The following is a 22778-nucleotide window of genomic DNA, read 5'->3' on the forward strand; positions in this document are numbered from 1 at the left end:
TTCTCGGTGGTTTGTTTACTTTGTCAGTTGCGTGAGTGCGAGTGCAACGGGGGCTCATCTGTTACATTCGAACTCACGTAACTTCCATGTAAACAAACCACCGAGAATTGTCAAACGAAGTTCATCCGGCTCATTTTGTAGGGTTATGTCGGTTGGTGTAAAACCTAATTCTTGTGATGACCTTTTCGAGCTCATACATCCAAGAAGAGTAACATTGCTGCCAACAATGATTCTTCTCTGCCATCAGACGTCGCCAGGTTTTAGAACAATGGAGATGTATTCTCATACTCGATGGAATCAGATAAGTAGGAACGATCAACAAACTGCAAGTAGTATATAACACATTTCTTATTTTAACGTATAAATTATTATTCGCATTAAAATATTATTTACAGGCTCCACACATATCTCAACATACACAAATGCTTGACAGGTGACTAGGCCAAGTGCATTCACTCGTAGGATCTATCATTTCGATGATCGCCTCGATTCTACGAAATCAGTGCACAAGTAAGCTGACATAAGCTAGTCTCATCTGGTGAATGCATGTAACCTGGAAACCCCAGACACGACAGGACGAGACGGAAAGACTGGGCTCGATGGGGCCTAGTTCAGAGTTTTTGAGCATTCTTCAATGTACGGTTAGTGACCTAAAAAAAGAAACATTCGGCATGTTATTTTTCCTTTTATTACTGTATCTTGAGTTGGGTTCATACTGATTCTCACTAGCACAGTCAATTGCATATTCTCCCATATACACTCACATCCAAAACAAGCAAACGCCCCTAACTTTCGCGATAACACAAACTTGGTCAAAAACGCGAACTTACATTACAATTTCAATCATCCACACACACCTACGCTCGCAATTTCGCCAACACCCCTGTACTTAAGTGAACTTTTCAGCACCTATAACTGTACAACCGCGGTCTCAAGCATTAACCCACCACTCGCGCGATCATAGACCGGCTACGTTCGGAATTCTCTACTCTCGATCAGCCTAGACTCATGCCTTCAGTTGGACCGATCGGGAATGATGCTCATATTCACTAGACAACACGTTCCTCTACCATACACTGAAAATTAATCATTAGATTCACGGCCCGCGCGCGATCGTTCGAGAATACACGTGAATGTGCGAATGGCAACACGGATCTAAAATCGGATTTATGCACGCAAAGTTGGAGACACGCTGGCATTCAAATACTCGAGCCTTTAGCGATCACACTATTACACAATTAGTAAACGCCCACGCTAACCCAAACAGATATGCACTCCTGGACTCGAACGCTAAAAACCACACCTTCCACGCATAAACCACCCAGGACTGAACATTAGATTCATACATACAAAGCAACAAGTAATAATTACAGGTATTCGTCTGGCAACCGGGGGAAGTACATCTCAAACGCAGAACTTATCATTTCAATGATGGCCTTGGATCTGCGTTGCCTGTGTTCAAGGCACCATAGCTTTGTCCGTCAGGTCAAGGATGTATGAAACCCGCTAGCCACCACCCTCGGCCCTAGCTGCCCATAAAGGGATAAAAAAAATGTTAACCGTTTTTCCATACAAACTTCCATTCCAGTCTATCCCGCATCCTCTCACAGTCGCGTAGTAAGTTTTAGATGAATAATTCGTGATTTCCGTGAATTAGTTATGACGACTGATAATGTGTGCGGAAGATAGTGACCAAACAGTTGTACCTGAATGAACTGAATTAGTTTCTTCAGTTATCACTGAGTAATAATTTTTGGGAAAAATTATCAAAAAAATGTTTCCAGTCACTTATCGACTAAAACGATTAGATCAAGTCAAAAAAATATTCGTTCTATCGAAAATCGGAACCATTCCGTTTAAACACCCCACTCACCTGCTCGCGAGCTTCCGCTATTACTATACAGCAGATTCTCGTTGAAGGGAACCTCCTTGAAATCCAGCACATTGGTAACCTCGTCCGACGAAGCGATGTTCGGGTTCGCCTGCTGTACAGTCAGAACTCGTGCCGCCGTTGGCCGGAGTCGCACAACTATCGGTGGCTGCTGGGGCGGTCCCAGCTGGTAAGTATGTCCACCGCCTCCCGCCGGAAGTACCGCGATCGGCGGTTGGGATGTTGATGACGGTGGTTTCACCACCGGCTCTTCTTCCAACTCACTGGACAGTTTGGTCGTGGCCGACGTTGTATCGCCGTAGCTTGTGGTTGACGTTAAAGGACTTCCGCTGGAAGAACTGACCGCGTTCGGAGTGCTGCCTTCGGGATCCAGGACAGAGTTGTGCTCTATCACGGGTTGACTATTTACATCTAGGGATTAAAATTAATGTAAATCAGACGAACTAGTTTATGAAAAATTACTTTACGAACCTATGAATACAGTTTCTTTCGTTTTAGAGTACTCCGTTCCGTTTATACCCAACATACACTTAACGACGTCATCCGGTTGAATGCTTTCGTACAGAACCAGCTGGATGCTGATCAAACTGTCATACAATTCGGTTTGCGTCAGCAACACGTTGCTCGATACGTTGTCCAGCTGGTGTTCATTGATCCAAAGAGACAATATTGGGATAGGAAAGATGCCATAAACGCTGCAGAGGACCGTTACCAGGTTGCTGATGTCACTATTGTGGTATTTTAGAACAAAATTGGATTCTGGAACTGATTTGAAGCAACATTCATCAAATAATTCCACTCCGCAGATTAGAAAACGTGAAATAAAACTCACCAATCACTAACATCGAAGCGGACCGGGTATCCTCCGATTGGAACGTCGACACGGCACACGCGTACTCGCCGGTGAAATTCTTCAGCGGCCTAATCAGTGCGAGCGCTCGATGCTTGTGCATTTCCTCGTCGCTGACCGTGTAGCTCCGATTGACCTGATATTTCATTGCGGTAAACCCGAGCGGTGAACGTCTCGGGGGAATCCATTGGTAGATTAGCTTCCCATTGAAGTACCATTTGAGCACGAAGCCTTTCTCGTGTGCATCAATCTCGTACTCGCAGTCCAAAATTAGATGCTCATTGTGTCGACGTCTGTCCTGGTCCCGAGGCGACGGTACCAGCTCATCCGTACCGGTGTCGGTATCGTACCGATAGATGGCTTTATCTCGACCAGGACCACCACCACCACCGCCGGCATATAGTTCGTTGCTTTCGTCGTGTTGCCGATGGTAATTATCGAGAATGTACACTCGTGGCACCGATAGGCGTGTGATTCGGACACAATCACAATCTGCAAGAGATAAACAGAGAAAGGAATCTGGTTAACGACGGGGACGTGGTTCATGGCCTACTGCTGGACGGAGATTTTAGGTATAAATTGAAAGCAAATATATGGAAACGATTTCGGTACATGATTCAATGTTCGGAAGTTTTATTTTATTACGTAAACATGTCCGATTAAATGCTGAGTAGGAGTGTTTGGGTTATTGAATTTTCTGGTGCGGACATTATCGATAGTTCTTTTTATCAAGGAGAGAAAGCAGAGATAAAATATTTTTTACGGCTTCGGAGAGCCCTACACCTCCTCAAGAATTTTGTTAAAAACATCTTTCTAAATTATCATATTTTGGGATATATTACAAACCACCATGTATTGAAAGCTTGAACGCTAACTGTTTCCAAATAGGCAAAAACGTGATCAAAATTGTTTTGGCCACGAAAAAACGATTTTCGAGCTATAGTGTCTTAAGCAAAGTTTGTCCATGAAATATTCCCCATCTTATTATAGTGTTAGTTTGGTGATTAATCCCCCTAAAGCTGAGAAGCAAAGTTTTGTTTGGTCATTTAAGAAAATAGTAATAAACTGTATTCAGCAAAGTTGTAGGGAATATAATAAGAAACAACTTTGCTGAAGAAACGGTGTATCCATTTATTGGTCTTGATAGACATTTGTTGAGTTTTCTGTGATATACCCCTGAAAATCATTTTTTCAAAATAACTTTTCTGGATGAATTTTTAGAATTTCAAAATGTTCTAAGATTTTATCCGGTATAAGAAAATACACAATTTTCGTTATTTCTATATCTTATATCTGTGGAGTTATCGAAAGTTTTAGAGCCAAAAAAGCAACATTTTGGTGTGAAATGACGCCTCAATCCGAAAACTTCCGCAGACGAAGCCATATTTATTCGAACATATAATAACACATTTTTAAATTATCATGATCTCGAGATATAGAATTTGGAAAAGTTATTAGGCTTTTGAGATGTATCATATTCTATAATGTGCTGTAAGGTGGTACGCTCACTAGCGCCACATAGTGAGACGGTGAGAGTATCCCAAACTAACCTGCCACCATCGGGTAGTCTTTTATTTCTCGCGCAACCTTACTGAAGACAGTACCCCTCTAAATAATCTCGTTATTGAGATAAATAATGATTTTGACATTAGTTGAACATTTGCATTCGCACTAGCGCCGCCTGGTGGGACAATTCCGAGTTATTATTTCCACCATCCAGAAGCTATTGGCTTTCTGAACAAATCTTCCTGAATCATCAATGTTTCGATATATTTCATGTTTAACCCATTCAATGGCAGTCAAATTCACGGCGAGAGGTTCTCTTTTAAAGCACCCCTGGCGGGACAGTTCTCAACTAATTGGATATCCAATTTCTCTAAATTGTAGGTCTTAGTAAGCACAACAACTTTGCCAAAGAAAGTAAGGCGCTAAATGTTAACGCAGACAAAATATTCGGTCACAGCCCCTCAATGATAGTCGGTAGCCAAAATTCCTTATTATAGGAGATTCCTATTACGCGAATTCCTTTTTCACATCCCCAATTATTCGCGTAGTAGGAAACCCGACTGTAGATACAATTTCCCGATGCATCTGATCAAGATCATCAAAAAATATTCTTTAAATAGAGCATTCCGGGTCTCTCTGCAAAATAAAAAAATGCCCCAGGGAAGTATTCTTGGGCCCATTCTGTACAACATCTTCACTTCCGACATCCCACCTCTACCAGGAGGTGGAGTCCTGTCACAGTTCGCTGCTGATACAGAAATCCAAGAGTCGCATCATCAACGCTCTGAAGAACAAATTGCAGAGAGGGCTGGATTTCCTAACCTAATATTTCACGAGCTGGAAAATTGTTATCAATGCTGCGAAAACACAGGTAATCCTGTTTCCGCATTCTAGATCGCAAAGACTTGTTCCGTCTGAAAATTGCGGTCTTTGTACCCGCTGATATGTAGAATATCTAAACTGAGCATGAAGAATCATATGGCTGTCTACAAACAAATAATCTACCGAGCCGTCCAATATGCAGTACCCGTATGGATGGGTTGTGCCAGGACACATAGACTGAAATCCCTAATATTCGTGCTGCGTTTGAAACAATAAAACCAATTTCACCACCTGAGGAGCTGTTATGGGTTTACCTTGGGACGATCCATAAATGACGTAGCATTTTTTGGGTGATTTTTAACACCCCCTTCCCCCATCGTAGCATTTCGTCATAAACCTCTAAATACAATCCCCCCCCCCCCCAAAGAGTTAAAAAAGCTACGTAGCATGACATGACCCCCTACCCCCCTGTCGTCTCACATCATCACAAAATACAAAACTCCCCCCTCCGCCATATAATGCTACGTCATTTATGGATGATCCCTTGTCAGCATTCGATCCCAGCACGACGGATGATGAAATTTCTCCCCTTTTAAAAGATTGTCTGGGGGAGGATCTGCAACCTAGAATAGTTCGTCTAGCTCCTAAGGACAAGGATCTCTCATCTCTGAGCTTCATTACCTTCAATGTTGGCGTTAGCAAATCATACAGAGATAAGGCTCTGTCCAAAGACGATCGGCCGGAGAACATCTACTTCCGCGAATTTGTGACCAATTCAAAAATTCAACGACCAATCATCAGAATTGCTGAGAGAGAAGAATCCATCTGGTGGTGGACAGTAGCGCCAAACTGTACCGAATAAACTCGTCTGTCCAACTTATTGTACCCCGGCGAGCGACCTCGGACTACCTGATGAGTCGGCGACTTCTTCTGTGTCAGGTATAACCAAGAGGGGTATATGTCCTTCCGAAGCAACACAAGATTTCACTAACAGTCTGCTGATGAACACAATTCTACCGCCGTTGTGAATCTTCAATGTCAAAATGAAAAGTTTGATCACATCGCAACTGTCCGCTCAGGTAACATAAGAAGCAGTATATTTCCTGCTGAAGCTTCGAATAGTACTGCCTGTCTCTCAAATAATGACAACTTCCAGGGGTACGGGTTATCAGACGATCATCTTTGGAATGATGTGGAGGAATTTCAGGAATCGACTTTTGATGCAAACTTGAATGGTAAACTGTCTTTTTTTACCAGAACGTCTGAGGCCTACGCACAAAAATCGATTAAATTTTCCTAGCAATCGCTTCTTCCATTACGACATAATTGTTCTCACTTAGGCCTTAGACCTGCAGCTTATAAGCCACCGTGGGGTAATGTACACCTGCGACACCTTAAACGACTCAGATCTAAGACACTTCGTTTGTATTGACGTACTCGCGTTATTCGTTAATGTCTAAGTAGAATTTAAACGCCAAACCATTACTACTCCGTGCTTGCATGTTTAAGTCGCGTTTAAGTTCTGCTTAATAGCCCAGGTAGACCTGTGCGCGGCCGCGCCACGCCGCCGCCGCCGGTAAATTTTAACAAACGCCGACGCGGAAAGGTAGACCGGCGGCGCGCCGCCGACGCTTTTTTCTCACGCCGACAATTTGTGAACTCGAATATTTTAACATTGTCTATGGTCCGAATATACGACGTTAACTGATTCATGATTTATCACATATTGATCTTTATTTGGTATTAGTGCTTGTGAATTAGATCACAAAATTAACAAAGTCTTGATATTTTCTCGAAAATCATTACACGACACTCGGTATATAATTCATGGATCCATTCTTGCTTCGTCAACTGGTTATGATTGCGAGCATTTAAATTTCAATTCACCATTTGTGGAATGGTCCATAAATTCAAAAAAAAACACTTCCACTTTCAAGATATAGTTGATTCCTAATATGTTAGACACGATTCACCAGTCGAGCTCGTGAAACTGTTTATGATATAGTTCATAAAGTAATAAATCTTTCACATAATCTTAATAAACTTACGTAAACAATTACAAAGAACTCAGACTATTATTCATGGATTATTCGCTCTACTCTTTTAAAATTGTATTGTATTGTCTTCGATTTAAAAAAGTTACATCGCACAGACTTAGACTAAACACTAACTTAATCCTTATTTTTAATTTAAACGAATCTTTACTAATATTAAAATCAAACAAATGATAGACACTATTGAAGAGTTGACAACAAACATCCAAAGGATTATTCTGGCCGTACTACGTGCGATGTGTTGAGCGTCGGAAAAAAATCAATTCTTCGGAAAGATCTTCCCGGAACGTTGAAGTCGAGTTTTGCTAGAAGCTCAGGAGAGTCTATGTTGTCCGTCAGAAGGTCGAAAATGAAAAGTCGTTGCAGAAAGATCCGTCTGTTTCGCAGCGTAGGGAGATTGATAAGGATACAGCGATCTTCATATGGAGGAAGCTGGAAACGGTTTTGCCAGGGTAACCGACGAAGTGCAAACCTGATAAAGTTCTTCTGTACCCGTTCGATACGATTCATGTGTATGGTGTGATACGGAGCCCAAATAGTAACGCCATATTCTAGAATACTGCGTACCAGTGTAATGTATAGTATTTTTAGACAATGCACATCATTGAAATGTTGCGTTTGATGAGTCCAAATACAGCGTAGGCTTTAGCTATAATGGAAGAGTAATGTGCTGTAAAGCGTAGCTTACAGTCGAGAATGACACCAAGGTCCTTGACGGATACAACTCGTTCTACGGGAGCAGAACACATTGAGTATTCGAACTTAATGGGAGTATGTACTCGTGTAAAAGTGATTGTGCTGAATTTTTTAATATTCACACTCATTCCGTTTCTGTCGCTCCAGTCAATGATCCTTTCGACGTCCATTTGCAATGCACAACAGTCTACCATAGTTTTTATGACACGGCAAATTTTTAGATCATCAGCATACATGACTTTGGAAGACGATAATTCACTGCAGAGGTCGTTCACGAAGAGCACAAATAGAAGAGGTCCGAGATGACTCCCTTGAGGAAAGCCCGATGAAATGTGGAAAGGATTCGAGAGTGTAATTCCAAGTCGCACCGAGGCGCTACGGTTCGCAAGATACAAGGAGATCCAATTAGTCAGCCAGTCCAGTCCGTCTCAGCTTTTCCACAGCAAGCTGATGAGAAACACGGTCGTTTGTTTGCTGATGAGGAACACAGTGTTTTGAAATTTCTATGTGAGCTATTGTGTACAACTGCTAGCAACCAGTCTCATAGGCGCGAGCGTTAGATACAAGGAAACTACTAGGACCTGTAACCCTGTTATTCTTTTGCTAAGATTCAGTGTAATTATCGAAATTAAATGAAACTGCGATGAGCACCAAAAATACATTACCTACCCACAATTCATGTCCGTGAAATAATTAAGAAAACTATAAGACACGTGACTCTGTGTAAAAAATCCGACGGTAAGCTCAAGACTAAAATATCACGATAACACGACGAGAATTTACGAAAATCCTATGGGCAGATCACTCTAGAAATGTATAACAAATTTGCATCAAATTAGAAAAAATGCATTTAATTTCCATTTTTGCATCACTCCCTCGCAGAAAAGTTTGTTCTACAAACGTCCTACGCTGATTCACTTTGGAAAAAATGCATTTAATTTAGCTGATTTTTAAAAATGCATCACAAGTGATCTGCCCCTAGTGCACATCGTTCAATTCTTGACTTTTTTTAGTCAATAAAGTTAATATAAATCAATGTATCATCAAGTTATGAACTAGAATCATAAAAATAAACATAAAAAACCTGTTTTAATCCACCTAGCGGTGCAATTGTGCCTTTCTCATTTCTCTAAACTATGGCACGGAGGCTTTTTATGTTCAACATAATTGTGGAAATGTCCATTACATTCTTAGTACACTTTGCACTTATACACAATGGCATGCCAGCCAAGAACTTGATGAGCTACGTGTCGACGGTGAAACACTTGAAACAAAAAAATATCATACTCCATTAGCCTAATCAGCATTAGATCAATGTTATCTGCTTGCTAACTCATTTTGTCATGCGGGGGTGGGTATGTGAGGAGGGCGAAAGTCCCATGAACGAACGACTCCCCAGCTTAAATTGGTATGCTTTGTGATATAGTGGTGGTTTAAAGATGATGGGGTTGAAAGGGAGGGGTATGAGGGCTGGATGGGGTGGTGGTCTGAGGGGTGATTTAAAGAGATTTTTAAAGGAGGGGAGTGAACAGTAGAGGGGGTGTAACCCCTCTCCGTAAACCATCAACTACGCCCCTGTTAAAATCCAGAGACCTTATGCGAGTCGAAAAAAAAATTTGGCCGGGATTAGGTTGACGTTTTTCAGAGTGATTGCATAACCTTTCTATATGAGAAAGGCAAAACATATTCAGATACCACCACCTACTAAACATTTGAGTATAATGGAATCTTTTTTTTTGCGTGAACTAGTTTTGTAAAAACACAAAAATTATTTTTCAATGCGCTTGAATCGTGATTTGTTTTGAAATCTTTTTCTTGAAGAATAGTTGGGCAGAGTGATCTTGACTTTTCGCGACGATGGTGCATTGATGTGGCGATGCAGAGGGTAAGATTTCTAGTCTCATAAATTATTCATTATATGATCTACCCCCACTCAGGAAAGATTTTCAGTGCCAGTTACATCAGCCCGGTATCACAGACAAATAGGATGTAACACGAGATGAATTTTCATCACTCGTAGGAAAAACGGTCGATTTAAATTACAAAAATACGCCATAGCGTTACTTAGTTTCTGCACCCACCCGAAAACGTTACCGCCTTTTTAATCTCATGCAAACCAAAACAACGTGGAAACATTTGAATTAATATACGATAAATACTAGCGCCGCCACACCAACCTATCCCAACTATCCGTCAAATCTATTCCGCAACCGGTTCGAACTCAGCAACAAAAAAACATGACGACAGTAGCGCACCTGGTTTGGATATCCCAACTACCTTCGAAACCGTTAGAGATTTTACACAAATTGAATGCTGAAGATGGACGTCTGTTCTCTGTGATGGGATGTTAGTAAATGAATTGATTCGGTGTATCGAATCTGACTAGATGTATGCAATGGATTAGAATTTGTAGATCCCTGGAACTACCGGAGAAATTGGCGGTGTGCTGGTGCAACGAAAACTAGAGATACGCTCAGACCATTTTCAATCAGCATTGTTTAGTGATCATTTTCAACCCAACAGAAGCTAAAACATCAAGTCGTGGAATTATTATGAATGATAGTAACTGTATACAGTAATGTTTCGATTATATCACTATGCGTTTATATCAATACTCGTTTATATCACGGTTTTGTCTCGATTATATCACGCTTTTTCAAAAACGGACAAGACACACTACGTTTTGATCCAATTAAGCCACATGTTGTGTCCTGGTACTTTCAGGATTTTTTTACAATTGATTTGCTTATTTACATGTAGGGTAATGAGCCTATTATTGGCTTTCGGATTATATATGATGAGGTCGGTCAAAAAATCGATCTTTTATATTCGTTTATCTTAAAGTACAGATTCTTAAGAAAGTATCTGAAAATCGGTATGTTTATAGATGTTTAAGCAGTAGAAGCAAAGTTGTAGCGCAGTTCCTTTACGTGAGCGTGGCGCGAAACTTTAAACGTGAATAATCTCGAAATCATGTTTTACCAAAAACTTTGTGGCAGTGAATAGGATTGCCAAAATATCTATCGGCCGATTCCAATTTTAGTTTTAAATTCTTCGTAACTTATTTGTCGTGTCCTCAAGGGGCCGTCTGGTATAATGAGTAAACAAATTGACTTCTTTTTATTCACTTAATTGTTATCCACAAGAAAATCTACCAAAAATAATAAGAAAACCAAAATACGCGATATGGTAGGTATGACGAGACATGCATTACTCTTGAATTAATGTGAATACTTTTCTTTTGAAAGGACAACATCAACAATTGGAGATGGGACTATCTCTATGGATGTTGAAACAACGAAAACTGAATCGTAGTCTCTTCGAATTCACTGATTTTAATATTATATTTAATAAGATATTTGTCCAAAACCTTAGCGTGCCAGATTCCTTCAAGTTTAGTTTTGGGTGGTTCAACAATTTTAAGAAACGGTACGGGATAGGTAAAGTGAAGCTGTGTGGAGAAAAATTATCCGCTGATGCCATACCGTTTGACCCAATGCGTTGAACAAAGATGGCATACGCTGCTCTAACCAACGGTTTTAAATGGGTATTGTAATAATAGAAATATGGCAAAAATAGGCTCATTACTCTACTATGATTGATTATTTTTGACACTTTTTAACTTTTTATTACTATTTGTTTATAGAAATACATGGGTTAATGCTTGAATGTAATTTTTTGTTTTGTTTTGAATATATCACGCTTCAAATATATCACGCTAAAATACAGACCGACCGTGATATAATCGAAACATTACTGTATTTAGGTTTCGTCATGCCGTATATGCCTTCTCATCGCGGCGATTTTGTACTTACAAGAAGTAAAAGTAAACGTCAGCCTGGAAAATGAAGTAATTCTAGGAAAGTTCAGCCTAAATTGAACTGGAAATCTGGCTGGTTAGATTTCGTACACGGGATCCAGTGGCATAACCGATTCTAACTAGAATCGGTTGTGCCACTGGAGCAGGAAAACGAACTGGAATCAGCCAGAATTCCGGTCCATTTTCGGCTGAGCTTAACTGGGATGTGTCTACCTTGAAAAGTGTCCTTAAAATCATTAAAAGTGACATTTCTGCGCAGTAATGCCATTAATAACGCCTCGTGTTAGGGTACCTGATATCTGCGGGATTCTAAAAGAGAGACGGTAAAGAAGACAAAATAGAAACAAAAACAATGAAACGACAACAAGAATTAATTTCCTCAAGCAAAACAAAAACTCTTTTACCGTTGTTTAATTTTCCAATTGTTCTAATAAATAATTATTATGGGTCATAGAAATACAGTCGTTACTCTGCATTCTTCCCATTTGTCCATTGCAAGAGATCGTCCATAAATGATGTAGCATTATATGGGGGAGGGGGAGTATTGTATTTTGTGATGATGTGTGACGACAGGGGGTACGAGGTCATGTCACGCTACGTAGCTTTTTTAAAGGGAATAACTAACATCATTTCTTTTTTTTTAATTTTACGGTGACAAGGGGGGGGGGGGGGCGAGAATTACCGTAAAGCTACGTAATTACCAGGAGGGGTATTTAGAGGTTTGTGACGAAATGCTACGATGGGGAAGGGGGGTGTTAAAAATCACTCAAAAAATGCTACGTCATTTGTGGATCTTCCCCAATCATTATTTCATGCGAAGTCGTAGTATGACAATTTTTCTATTTCGTTCTTCAAATTTTATAATTGTAAAAATAGTTCCACCTTTCATTTATTATCTTGCATTTCGCAAGCAGGGTGGGCACTATTAGTTTCAGTTAAAAAAATTGATGTGGTTGCGAGAATTACATTTTGTGCAATGTGTTCAACAGATGTCGCTAGTACATTGTGGGTGATGATTTTTTTCGAATTTTCTCCAAGCTGTAACGTCTGTTTGTATGTGCCTGATACAATAGAATCCGAAAATTTGAGAAAGGAATTGTACTGCCAAGAATTTTTTTTTTAGTTACATAGGCGTCAATATTCGTCACGCGGCCACACTCCGGCGCGCCGCCGCCGATGGGGTCCAACGGTGTGACGCCGCCAACGCCGCCGGACAAATATGTCGCTTACGCCGCCGCCGATTAAAAATGCATCGGCGCACACCTCTAAGCCCAGGTTGGAGTGAAATGTAGGTTTTGTTATTTATTTGTCCAGAAATATATTTATTTTTTATCTATTTATTTATTTATTTATCTATTTATATATTTATTTATTTATTTATTTATTTATTTATTTACTTATTTATTTATTTATTTATTTATTTATTTATTTATTTATTTATTTATTTATATTTTTTTTTATTTTGCTTGTAAATTTATTATTAGTTTTGTTATTATATTGTTTGTTATAATTGTTCGTTATTAAAAAAAATCAAGGAAACAAGTATGGCACATTAAATATTCTTGTTATTTGTACTAAAAATATTTCGTGACACCAACCAAAACGATAAAAATTTTGTAAATGTCAACCGTCATCGTTCTGTCATCACATAGTCATCGTCATCGAATGCGGGGTGGCAAGATGCGGTGCACGGGGGATATGGGATGGAAAGATGTCCGGAAAAATTGATAAAATACACCGTGAAAAGTAAATGCGGCCTCGAATAGTTTTTTCTGGCCCGGAGGAGTGAAGAACAGCAGCAACGAGTCACAAGTTACAAGTGACAGTGCGTTTCGAGGAAAAGTTCGATCATAAAGCTGGTCCAAGGGATCTAAAAAAAGTGTCCGTTCCGAAGATACACACGAACGTTTATTTCGGTTCGGGCTATCGAATGGTATAAGTGTGATTGTGACACTATTTTCCCGGATCCTAGCAATAAAAAGCGCTAGCGTGTCATGAGTGCAAGTCCGGTCAGTTGTAAGGCAAAGTTAATAAGCCATTTTGGATCATCGTGAGGACGACATCTTCGTAGGACCGGTGAAAAAACTTTGCCATAGTGACCGTAGTGATAAATCCCACTCGATACCAGTTAGACACTCGCGAAATTGTGCACGGTACCACTCCCGAGCCCCTCATAGTGAAACGCAGGCGTCCGCTACAGATAGACCGAGTTGCTGCAGCATCGGGAGACCCCGGCCGTTTGCCGGCCCCCGCATCTATTCCGGATCATCAAGAATCGCCCGCCTCGCATCCCGTTTGAAAAAAGTCGACCAACGATCATCACTGCCGCAACGGTATCGTCAAGAGAAGGTTTTGGTGAATAAAAGTGCGCAAGTTAATCGTTAAAATATTTTGTTTTCTTTTTCAAAAGAATAATTATTAATAAATTAAAAATGTAAGATCTCTATATACAAGTTGTGTCGTCCATTTTGTTTGCAGTACATTCCTTTAGGTACTTGTTTTCGCCGAAAATTAATTACGATTCGCTCAGTGACCATAGTGTGGGAAGAAAAGTCCGCTCAGTGTGAATTTTTCCAGCAGACAATAGTGAAACGACTCTAATAGTTGGTGAGTACAGTGTGGCCCCACCACCACAAGTAAAACGTAACGTATACGTATACGTAACAAGTGTTAGAAGCCGCTCAATTTTTACATACCGATCCATAATAAACTTCTCCTGAAAAGTCTTTCAATTGTCCAATTGGGCAAAAAAGGTAGCCGAAAGCAGTCTAAATTGATAAGATTTATCAGTTTTCAAAAATATTTGAATACAACGAAGATATATCAAAATATAATTTTTCATCGATAACTGAAAATGTCTCCGGAAGCACTGCTCGAGTAGAATTCAATCAGAACAATTTCAATAACTTCAGCCCTACGGTTATTTTTTGTAACTATTAGCGCTCAAATAAACGCTAATAGCCACAGTTATTAGTTTTACTTGTTTTTGTGAGAAAATCTTGTCTAACCCCAAAGTTACAGATCCATGAAGACGATAACAAAATGAATAAATAGAATGTTTAATAACAAAAAATCATTAAAATGAAACGATCATATTTAAAAAAAAATAAACAAAACGAATATAATTTATGAAATGAATGAACAGGAAAAAAGAGTATATAGAATAAAATTTAAAGACAGTTGTTTAAATGGAGTAAATGAATAAATTGAATTGTACGAATTCCAGAACCAGTGTTTCAGAATATTCTGAAATATTTGTGAAAATCCTATAATTACCATTACGTTCAGTCGATTACAATCCAGTCTCTTTCTACCAATCCTTATCACTTGCGAATTGTTTCGTTCGGAATTCTCATTCTGCAGCTATGGATTTATTAGTCTTAAACAAAACACAGGAATGGTTCAAACTACCAGAATAAGCATTTAAATTCATCGAAAAACAAGTGGCCATTGAAAGTGTCCCTGGACATGCCGAATAAAAATTAAAAAAAAAAACAAGGGGATTAAAAAGAAGCGTATAAATTGATCTATTTTTTGTATATATGGGTAGTCGAAAAGCCATCTAACAGAAGTACAACAGAAGCAGACCAAAGAAGTAGAAAAAATGAATACATGTAACATGAAATCAAACTATTTGATCTCATCTAAATGCCACCAAATTATATTTATTTACCACTAACAACAATTTTTTTCTAATAGAATTTTTTCATACGATGCTGACCGGGAAAAGAAGATTCGCATACGTCGGTAAATTAATCGTACCTTAATTTATCCAAACTGATCGAATGAATAGAATCGAATGCTCAAATTGAACACCAGAAAAAGTGACCAACAAATCCGAGGAAGCAAAAAAATGCGCGCTAGGCAATTAATTACCCACTATTCCATCATATACGCCAGCTCTGTATCTTTTCTCTGACCCAGCTGTCACTACAATTATTACTTCACGAACACTACAAACCTTTAACTTTTGCATTTCTTTAATGGTTTATCGTTAGTTTGGGCTGATGGAAAGTATGAAAAAGTACAAAACATAAAAAAGGCCCAAAAACCCTCTCAGCCTCCTCGATGCACCACTATCAAGTCGAAATGCACTAACCATCTTAAAGCAATTGTCCGTCAGAGTTTTCTTTAACTGATGCACGAAACATACTGGATAATGTTTGCAATACCGTCAAACCCATCAATCTAAAGGAGGGTGGTTGTGAGTGTCTGTTGCATTTGAATTGAAAATAATTGAATAAATGCGCGGCACCAAACGAATGAGTGACGAAGTAAACAACTGAAACATATCCTTCGGTGCGGCTGGCAGGAATTCCGATTCGTTTCTCTTTCAAGCTCACCCAGAGATTTCTGAGTATCAGCAATCAGTGTTACAGTAAGACTTCCGCATATACCCTATAAGCTTGCTCTGTTTCGACCAAAGCTGCTAATTTTCGAGGAGTTTGTTTGGGCTTGAAGGAGGAACAAAACTCAAATCATGTCCAACTATGTCTTATACTTGTTAGTTGCATCATTTATTCAAATAGTCACGCCGTTTATTAGCTCTGTGAACATCTCTCTACTCATACTAGGTATTCAACCAAATATACTCTAAACATACTTCACACTGTTCATGTATACTGGAAAATGCTAAACATGTCAACATTTAACATAAATTGACCAGTCTACTTTCTACTTCTGGCGCAGTCAGACGTACAATCGAGCCAAGTGAACAACAAGCCTCTCGATCTAGTGTGCATTGTCTCGAGAACAAAGGAAATATCGGATTATTCTTGTCACCATGAGTAAAGTTGACGAAAAAGCTCTACTCCGACCCAACGCTGCGGTCGTTGATTTTAAATTTTGTTTAAAACGACCGAGTTTTAGTGAAGTGGAATACCTTCTGAAGGTAAAAATGCAACTTAGACTTACGGAAGTGCTGTACCTTCAGTATCATCATCCTCGCAGTGCAGTGTTAATATCATTCAACACGTTAGCACAAGCCGAGCGTTTCGTTTTGAAGAACAACTTAAAACACGTGGTTGAAAGTGACAACGTTGGAATAAAGATTCCCGTATATATTGAGAATGATTATATAGATGTAAGGTTATATGACCTATCACCTCGTACCCCTCCTGAGCCAATTGCAAAATGCATGTCGCAATACGGAGAAGTAGAATCCGTTACACCTGATACTTGGAGAAACTTCTTCCCGGGTACTCCTAATGGCGTTTTTGTAGTGAGGATGCGGGTTGAAAGGCCTATACCCTCCTACTTGACAATAAAACTCAAAACTCACGGAACTACAGTTATGCAAACTACGCTATGCACCCATGAGGGGCAAACTCCTACGTGCAAGTATTGTAATCAGACAGCTCATCATGGACAACCTTGCGCGGAAGATGCAGAGGAAGACGCATCTCAACCGACTGCCAACTCATCTACGGCAAACCAACCCAAAACAGAGTTTTCAATACCAATGCCTGAGCCACAAACGGTGGCCAAATTTGTGGCAGCAGTTGCACAGACCATAATGACAACCACCAAAGAAGCATCCAGTACCGCAAAATCAACTGTAAGCAACATTGGCAAGGATAACAATAACAGTGACGGATTTACGGCTGGTCAACAATAAGTGCAAGAAACAAGGAAAAACATCTGATCGCGGACACCAATACAGCCAAAATAATAATTAGCATCACTTATTTCGACAGGTTTTTTTGAGTTTTAACGGAAATTCATTCACGTTCAACAACTCTGTAACCGCCGAGTTAAGCAAAAAAATTATATCATCCAATTTTAGGTCTGAAAGTCATTCCTAGCCCAGACAGCGGAAAAGTTTTTTTTAATGCCAAATTGTTTATTAATACCATCACAAATTATTTATGCCCATATAATATTTTTTCTTAGATATGTAATCTCCGTCAAAAAGCAATAAACATCGGTAAAATACGTGATTATTGTTAAAAAAAATGTTCCTAATGGGTGTGACTACTCACAACTTTCAAAAGAATCTTCTTCCTTGCGCCTTCAACAGAGCAAAGCAGAAACTCAAACTTTCCGTTCTCACAAGGAAACCTTCAACCGCAAATTTACGTCTACTGCACATTATACAGGGCTGGTGGTTTCCGTCATGATCGTTCATAACAGCTTGGTTCTTCTCGTGAACCGCAAAATACTGCCATGAGAGACAAGTTCCACGTAAATATCTCGAAATGATGTTTCCACCAGCGCAGACAAGCCGAGGCGCTTCTTTTCATTAGTAAATCTCGTGTTCGCTGCCTGCCTAGCAGACAGGGAGGAAAACACGGAAACTTTTACATCTACTTTATAGTTTTGCTGATTAACTTTACACCATGTTGTTACCTGCCGTCTTGTTTCAGCCCTACTGCGATGATGTGGAAATTAATTCCTGCTTATCCTGTTAGACAGACAGGATTAGCTTGTAACTTGACGTCGGTCGTATGGAACTAGTTAGCTTTCTGCGAAGCAAGAGAAGCAACATTTACATCAGATGCATGTTTCCCGTCTTAAGCCTTCTCCCATTCGTCCGTCAAAACTTACTTGGAATCGTGCTGGTGTAAATTGTATGTGACATGTCGGTTTGCTATTATAAGACTGAGATAATTTTAATGTAATATATCGAAAGTAAGAAAATAGAGACACGCACTACTTCCAAAGTTAAAAAATTTTCCCAAAACCTTAAGGCATGTTCTTGAAACATCACGAGTCGAAAGTTTCGAACAAGGTACTTGAAGTTCTAAAGTGTTTCGGTTGGAAAGGCGAAGAAAAATGTCAGCAGACAACTTTGTGTACAAACTAAAAATAGGAGAAACAAGAATCGAGAAGTATATATGTTTTCATAACTAATCAACAATTTTCTTCGAGGATCGTATCACCTTAGAATTAAACCTCATTGATATCGACTGCATTACAGAAATGCATGGGTTACTACGACGTATTATTTACGATCCCCAGCACACCAACAGCTATGTATTAACACTCGACCGCGAATGACAATTAAAGTGTACACCAACCAATGCTCCGTGCTAGACTGGAAAACAGAAACACATCGTTTCTTTAACCAGCATCAGCAGGACCGAAAGCGACCCGACTTGACAACGGCAGCAATTTTCCAAAACATTAGTTGCATAGGATTTTAAAATCCCATTTTTCGCTACCCAAAGGTCCCCATCAGTACCCTCTTTACGCATGGGCACACTGGGCCAGGGCCAGGGGCCCCGGACTTTTGGGGGCCCCCAACTTAGGATGAATATAGAATCATAGTTCCAAAAAATAGTAGCACTTAATTGTGTATAACTCTTTAGCTTGCGGGGAAACAATGGATCAGTTGCTCGAATTCACACATTGCACCTTATCCAATGTGATTTTAGAGAGCATCAGACAATCAACCGGAGTGATGGTAGCGATAGGGAACGAGGCACCACATTATCAGGATGGTATTAGACCAATTCAAACGTCAATCCAACATTTTCATTCAAGTTTCAAATCATGTTGAGCAAAAACATTTTTGAATTATCTTCTACAATGCTGGTTTAGTCTATTATGCACATACACAGCCATTACATGTGGGAATCTTGGAAAATTGCAGACTTTCACGTACAATTTTTCTTGTCAGTATTAATGTTTGTGGCACATATGGTTTGTGACACAATCATTAAAACGGCCAGGCCAACTGTGCAGCGTACAGAATGAAGATGATTCAAAATTATACGGCAATCAAATTATTCATTTAATGAAGAATTCAATCAACGAATCATTTTGAACCTTGAATAAGGAAGAAATGTGGACAACCGTACCGATCGTTTCAATTTGATGGGGATTTGGTAAATCGTTGGGAGTGATTTGGCTAAAAAGGTTAATGTCACTCCTTTGGTTCTAAGCTCCTGGGATAGATTATAGCGCCTTTACTCGCTCCAATGAAATGTTTTCTACAATACGTACCGTAAACCGGGGTGATATTGATCATTTTTCGAAGTGATCATTACATATTTTTTAACACCACACATTTTTTCAAGTTTAACATTTCAAGTTTAACATTTTTAAACCATGTCCTGATGTATGGTGAAGAAGATTTGATGGTTTTACCTCAAATTGTTCGCTGATAATTATTTGTCCAAAAATGATTTCAATTTCAAGTCCGCTTTCGTATTCCGGGGTGACTTTGATAACCTTCATGTTCACCCACATTAAATTCTTGATGTCAATATTTCATTCAAATGTTTGTTTAAACTAATTCTGGAAAGATATTCAATTATTAAATATTAAAAATAGATGTTAATTGGCATTGTACAAAGAATTCCACTCTACTGTAAAAATCGAATGACCAAAATTCGCAAAATTTGAGCCCAACTAGAATAAAAGAATCTTGAAACATTTTCAACTCCTCCACTTGTTTTATTTCAGTAGTTTATCAATATACAAAAAGTCCCTTCTATTTTAACGCTATGGAGTAATTAATATACAAAAATATTGCGAATTTTAGTTGGAGATAATCTGAAATTATTTCCAATTAGTTTTACAAAAAATTGTTTTCAAAATAATCGAATTATTAGAAATAAATTTGGCGCACCCCACTCTAAAGAAAAATGAAAACTCACCTAGAATTTATTACTCTTGTTAAAATTTATGCTTTATTTGTTTTATAAAAAATAGACACTATACGAAGTTTCGTAAAATAAGGTAAAGTGAAATTTCGGTTTTTTGTGGTTTTTGTACCCAAAAACCGAACAATATACTCAAAAAATATAACAAATCAGTATTTTATAAGTTTTAGAGCAAAACTCATTTCAAATTTCAAGGATTCGGTATACTATTCTGGCCAAATAAGCAATCTACGAGAAAAGTTTCGATTGATCAAAGTCACCACGATGATCAAAGTCACCCCGGTTTACGGTATATAAAGTTCGAAAGGCACCAGGAGTGGCAACAAGGTGGCAAAATTTGCACAAGAAAGCCGCACAGAAAGTGGAAGAAGAAGATGTCGAAATTCGTTGCACAGTCCTTGTTTGGCAAGCGATCCGCGCATGTGGAAAATTTTAATTTCTTCATCACAGGGATTGTGAATGGACAAATCTTCATGAGAACTTCTAAAAATGACTCCTGGACTTTTTATTTTTATTCAGTTGGTTTATTTGATAGGCACAAATGCGTTAACTTGGCGGTGCCAAACTCGTTTGTTTTTACATTTTGAATATCTTAAAACTAGGAGGTTACAATGTTGAAATATTTTTTTATAAAAGAGGAAATTTTTTACAGCTATCTTAAAACTAGACATTCAATGCTATATACAACAGTGGGTTACAGTAATCTGTTTAATTTTTTTTTTCGACTATCTTAAAACTAGGAATTCAGTTTAATTCTCCTCCTGGACTTCTTGAGATTTCACGATACTTTCGTGGCCAGATTAGGCATTTTCCACTATGCTGTCCTAGTCTGGTACAGAATCAATTATGTTATTTTTGTACGACACCCCGCCTTATCAAAAATATTTTAGGTCGTCAGAATCAGGAATCAGTAGTCGAAAATTTGTGCCTCACGGTCACGTGCATTCGTTGTGACCTATTTCGAGTGTTTTACATTACTGGTATTGAAATAAATTTTTTTGTAACTTAAATTTTTGTTCAATTATGTTTGGGTTTACATTTTGTATAATTTTGCAGTCAAAGTGATATAGCATTTGCTTTTCGTATTTGATGAGCTTCGTTGGTAGATGGTTGCATTTCTGTTTGTGGGCGATTATTAATGAACTGCTAATAGTTGTGTCAGTGAATTGTTGAAATGAATTGTGTTGTTCATATTAATAGGTTCGAGTAATTTCGAAAGTTGAAAAGGCTAATTATTGTTATTTTTTTTTCTTTCTGTCTCTTTCTGCACTGAGTGCTTATCACCGACATCAGAGAGGCGACTCTACCATCAAAACCCTAGACTTGCCACTTAACTACCGGCGCCGAGTTTGAGATACTAATTTGTTGAATATGAAAATACGTAGTTGTTTGCTATCTTCGTTTCTCCGAACCGTTCGCTATAAAAGAAAGTACAAAACTTCTGTTAAAATATATAACAAAAATCTACCTCACCGGCAATTTGTGTAGGAAGAGACACTATTTCAAAGAATCCTGAAGCGAAAAATATGAATATCTAAAAAGAATGAACTTCGAATCGCGCGCTTCGACATAATATCGATTGATTTCAATGACTGCCATATTCAATATTATCATCTGTAAATGTAGTTGAATTATGATTGAAAAAAGTGTGGCTTTTTTTAAATTGGGAATTGACTTTTTCCAATTGAGAACAACTTTGTATCAATGTAACTTTTGTAAATCACGTAGTCGTCATCTTTCAACAAGTTGATTTTATTGGCTCATGACAATGATTGAATGAATCGTCGACATTGTAAAATGGACGTTTAATGACGGAGGCACTCTTCAGCCCCCAACAACGGCTTACAACAATGAAGATCAGATTATATCATATGGGGTGGGAATAGCGCAGCTGGTAAGTCCATTACACTGTACGCAGCTCACTTGAGTTCGAACTCCCATAACCGCATATAGTATGTAATGCTTTTTGTCACTTTCGGTAAGATTGGTCAGAAATGCTATATCTTTTTAAGATCTATCAAAATCATTTTCTGTTTTTCGACGGTACCTGGACATTTACAAGGCCATCTATAGTGATGGAAATCTAAATTTTTTCTCGATATATTTTGATACCTACAGTATTTTTAATACTTTCACATGGTTGAATGATTTGGCTTAAATTTGAAAAATATAAAATATATTTCAAGGTGGCATAGATGGCAGTATATGCCTGTTCAATTATAGGGGCCCCTCAACGCAGTTGTGCCCAGGGGCCCCGAGTGGTCTTAAGACGGCTCTGGTCCCCATCGTCGTTAAAGTCAGGTACGATGTGCTGACGTTGACAAAAGCAGATGTCCATGGGACTGGCACACAGCATGGTAAGTTGTTCTGTTCCTTAGCTTTTGGTGTAGGCGAGTAACGTACAAATGAAGGGGGATTGGAATCTAGCAAGTTTGTGAAGCTTTAGAAGTCTTTCTTATAGATGATTCTGATTAGTTGTGGTAATGGGATTAAAGTGAAAAATTACTGCTCTAATCACAAGGTTGCTTCG

The 22778-nt window shown here is 38.8% G+C and overlaps 1 protein-coding gene across 1 annotated transcript in view; it reads right to left on the reverse strand.

The window, feature by feature from the left end:
• LOC131686846 (uncharacterized) overlaps window positions 1–22778 on the reverse strand; it is a 50071-nt gene that overhangs the window by 27054 nt on the left and 239 nt on the right. The window contains exons 2-4 of the mRNA XM_058970840.1: window positions 2724–3233; window positions 2363–2656; window positions 1874–2302 (exon numbers count right to left, since the gene is read on the reverse strand). Coding sequence (XP_058826823.1) covers window positions 1874–2302; window positions 2363–2656; window positions 2724–3233 — 1233 coding nt within the window. The remainder of the gene's footprint in view (window positions 1–1873; window positions 2303–2362; window positions 2657–2723; window positions 3234–22778) is intronic.

Source organism: Topomyia yanbarensis, chromosome 3 (assembly GCF_030247195.1).
Source record: "Topomyia yanbarensis strain Yona2022 chromosome 3, ASM3024719v1, whole genome shotgun sequence".
Lineage (NCBI taxonomy): Eukaryota > Metazoa > Arthropoda > Insecta > Diptera > Culicidae > Topomyia > Topomyia yanbarensis.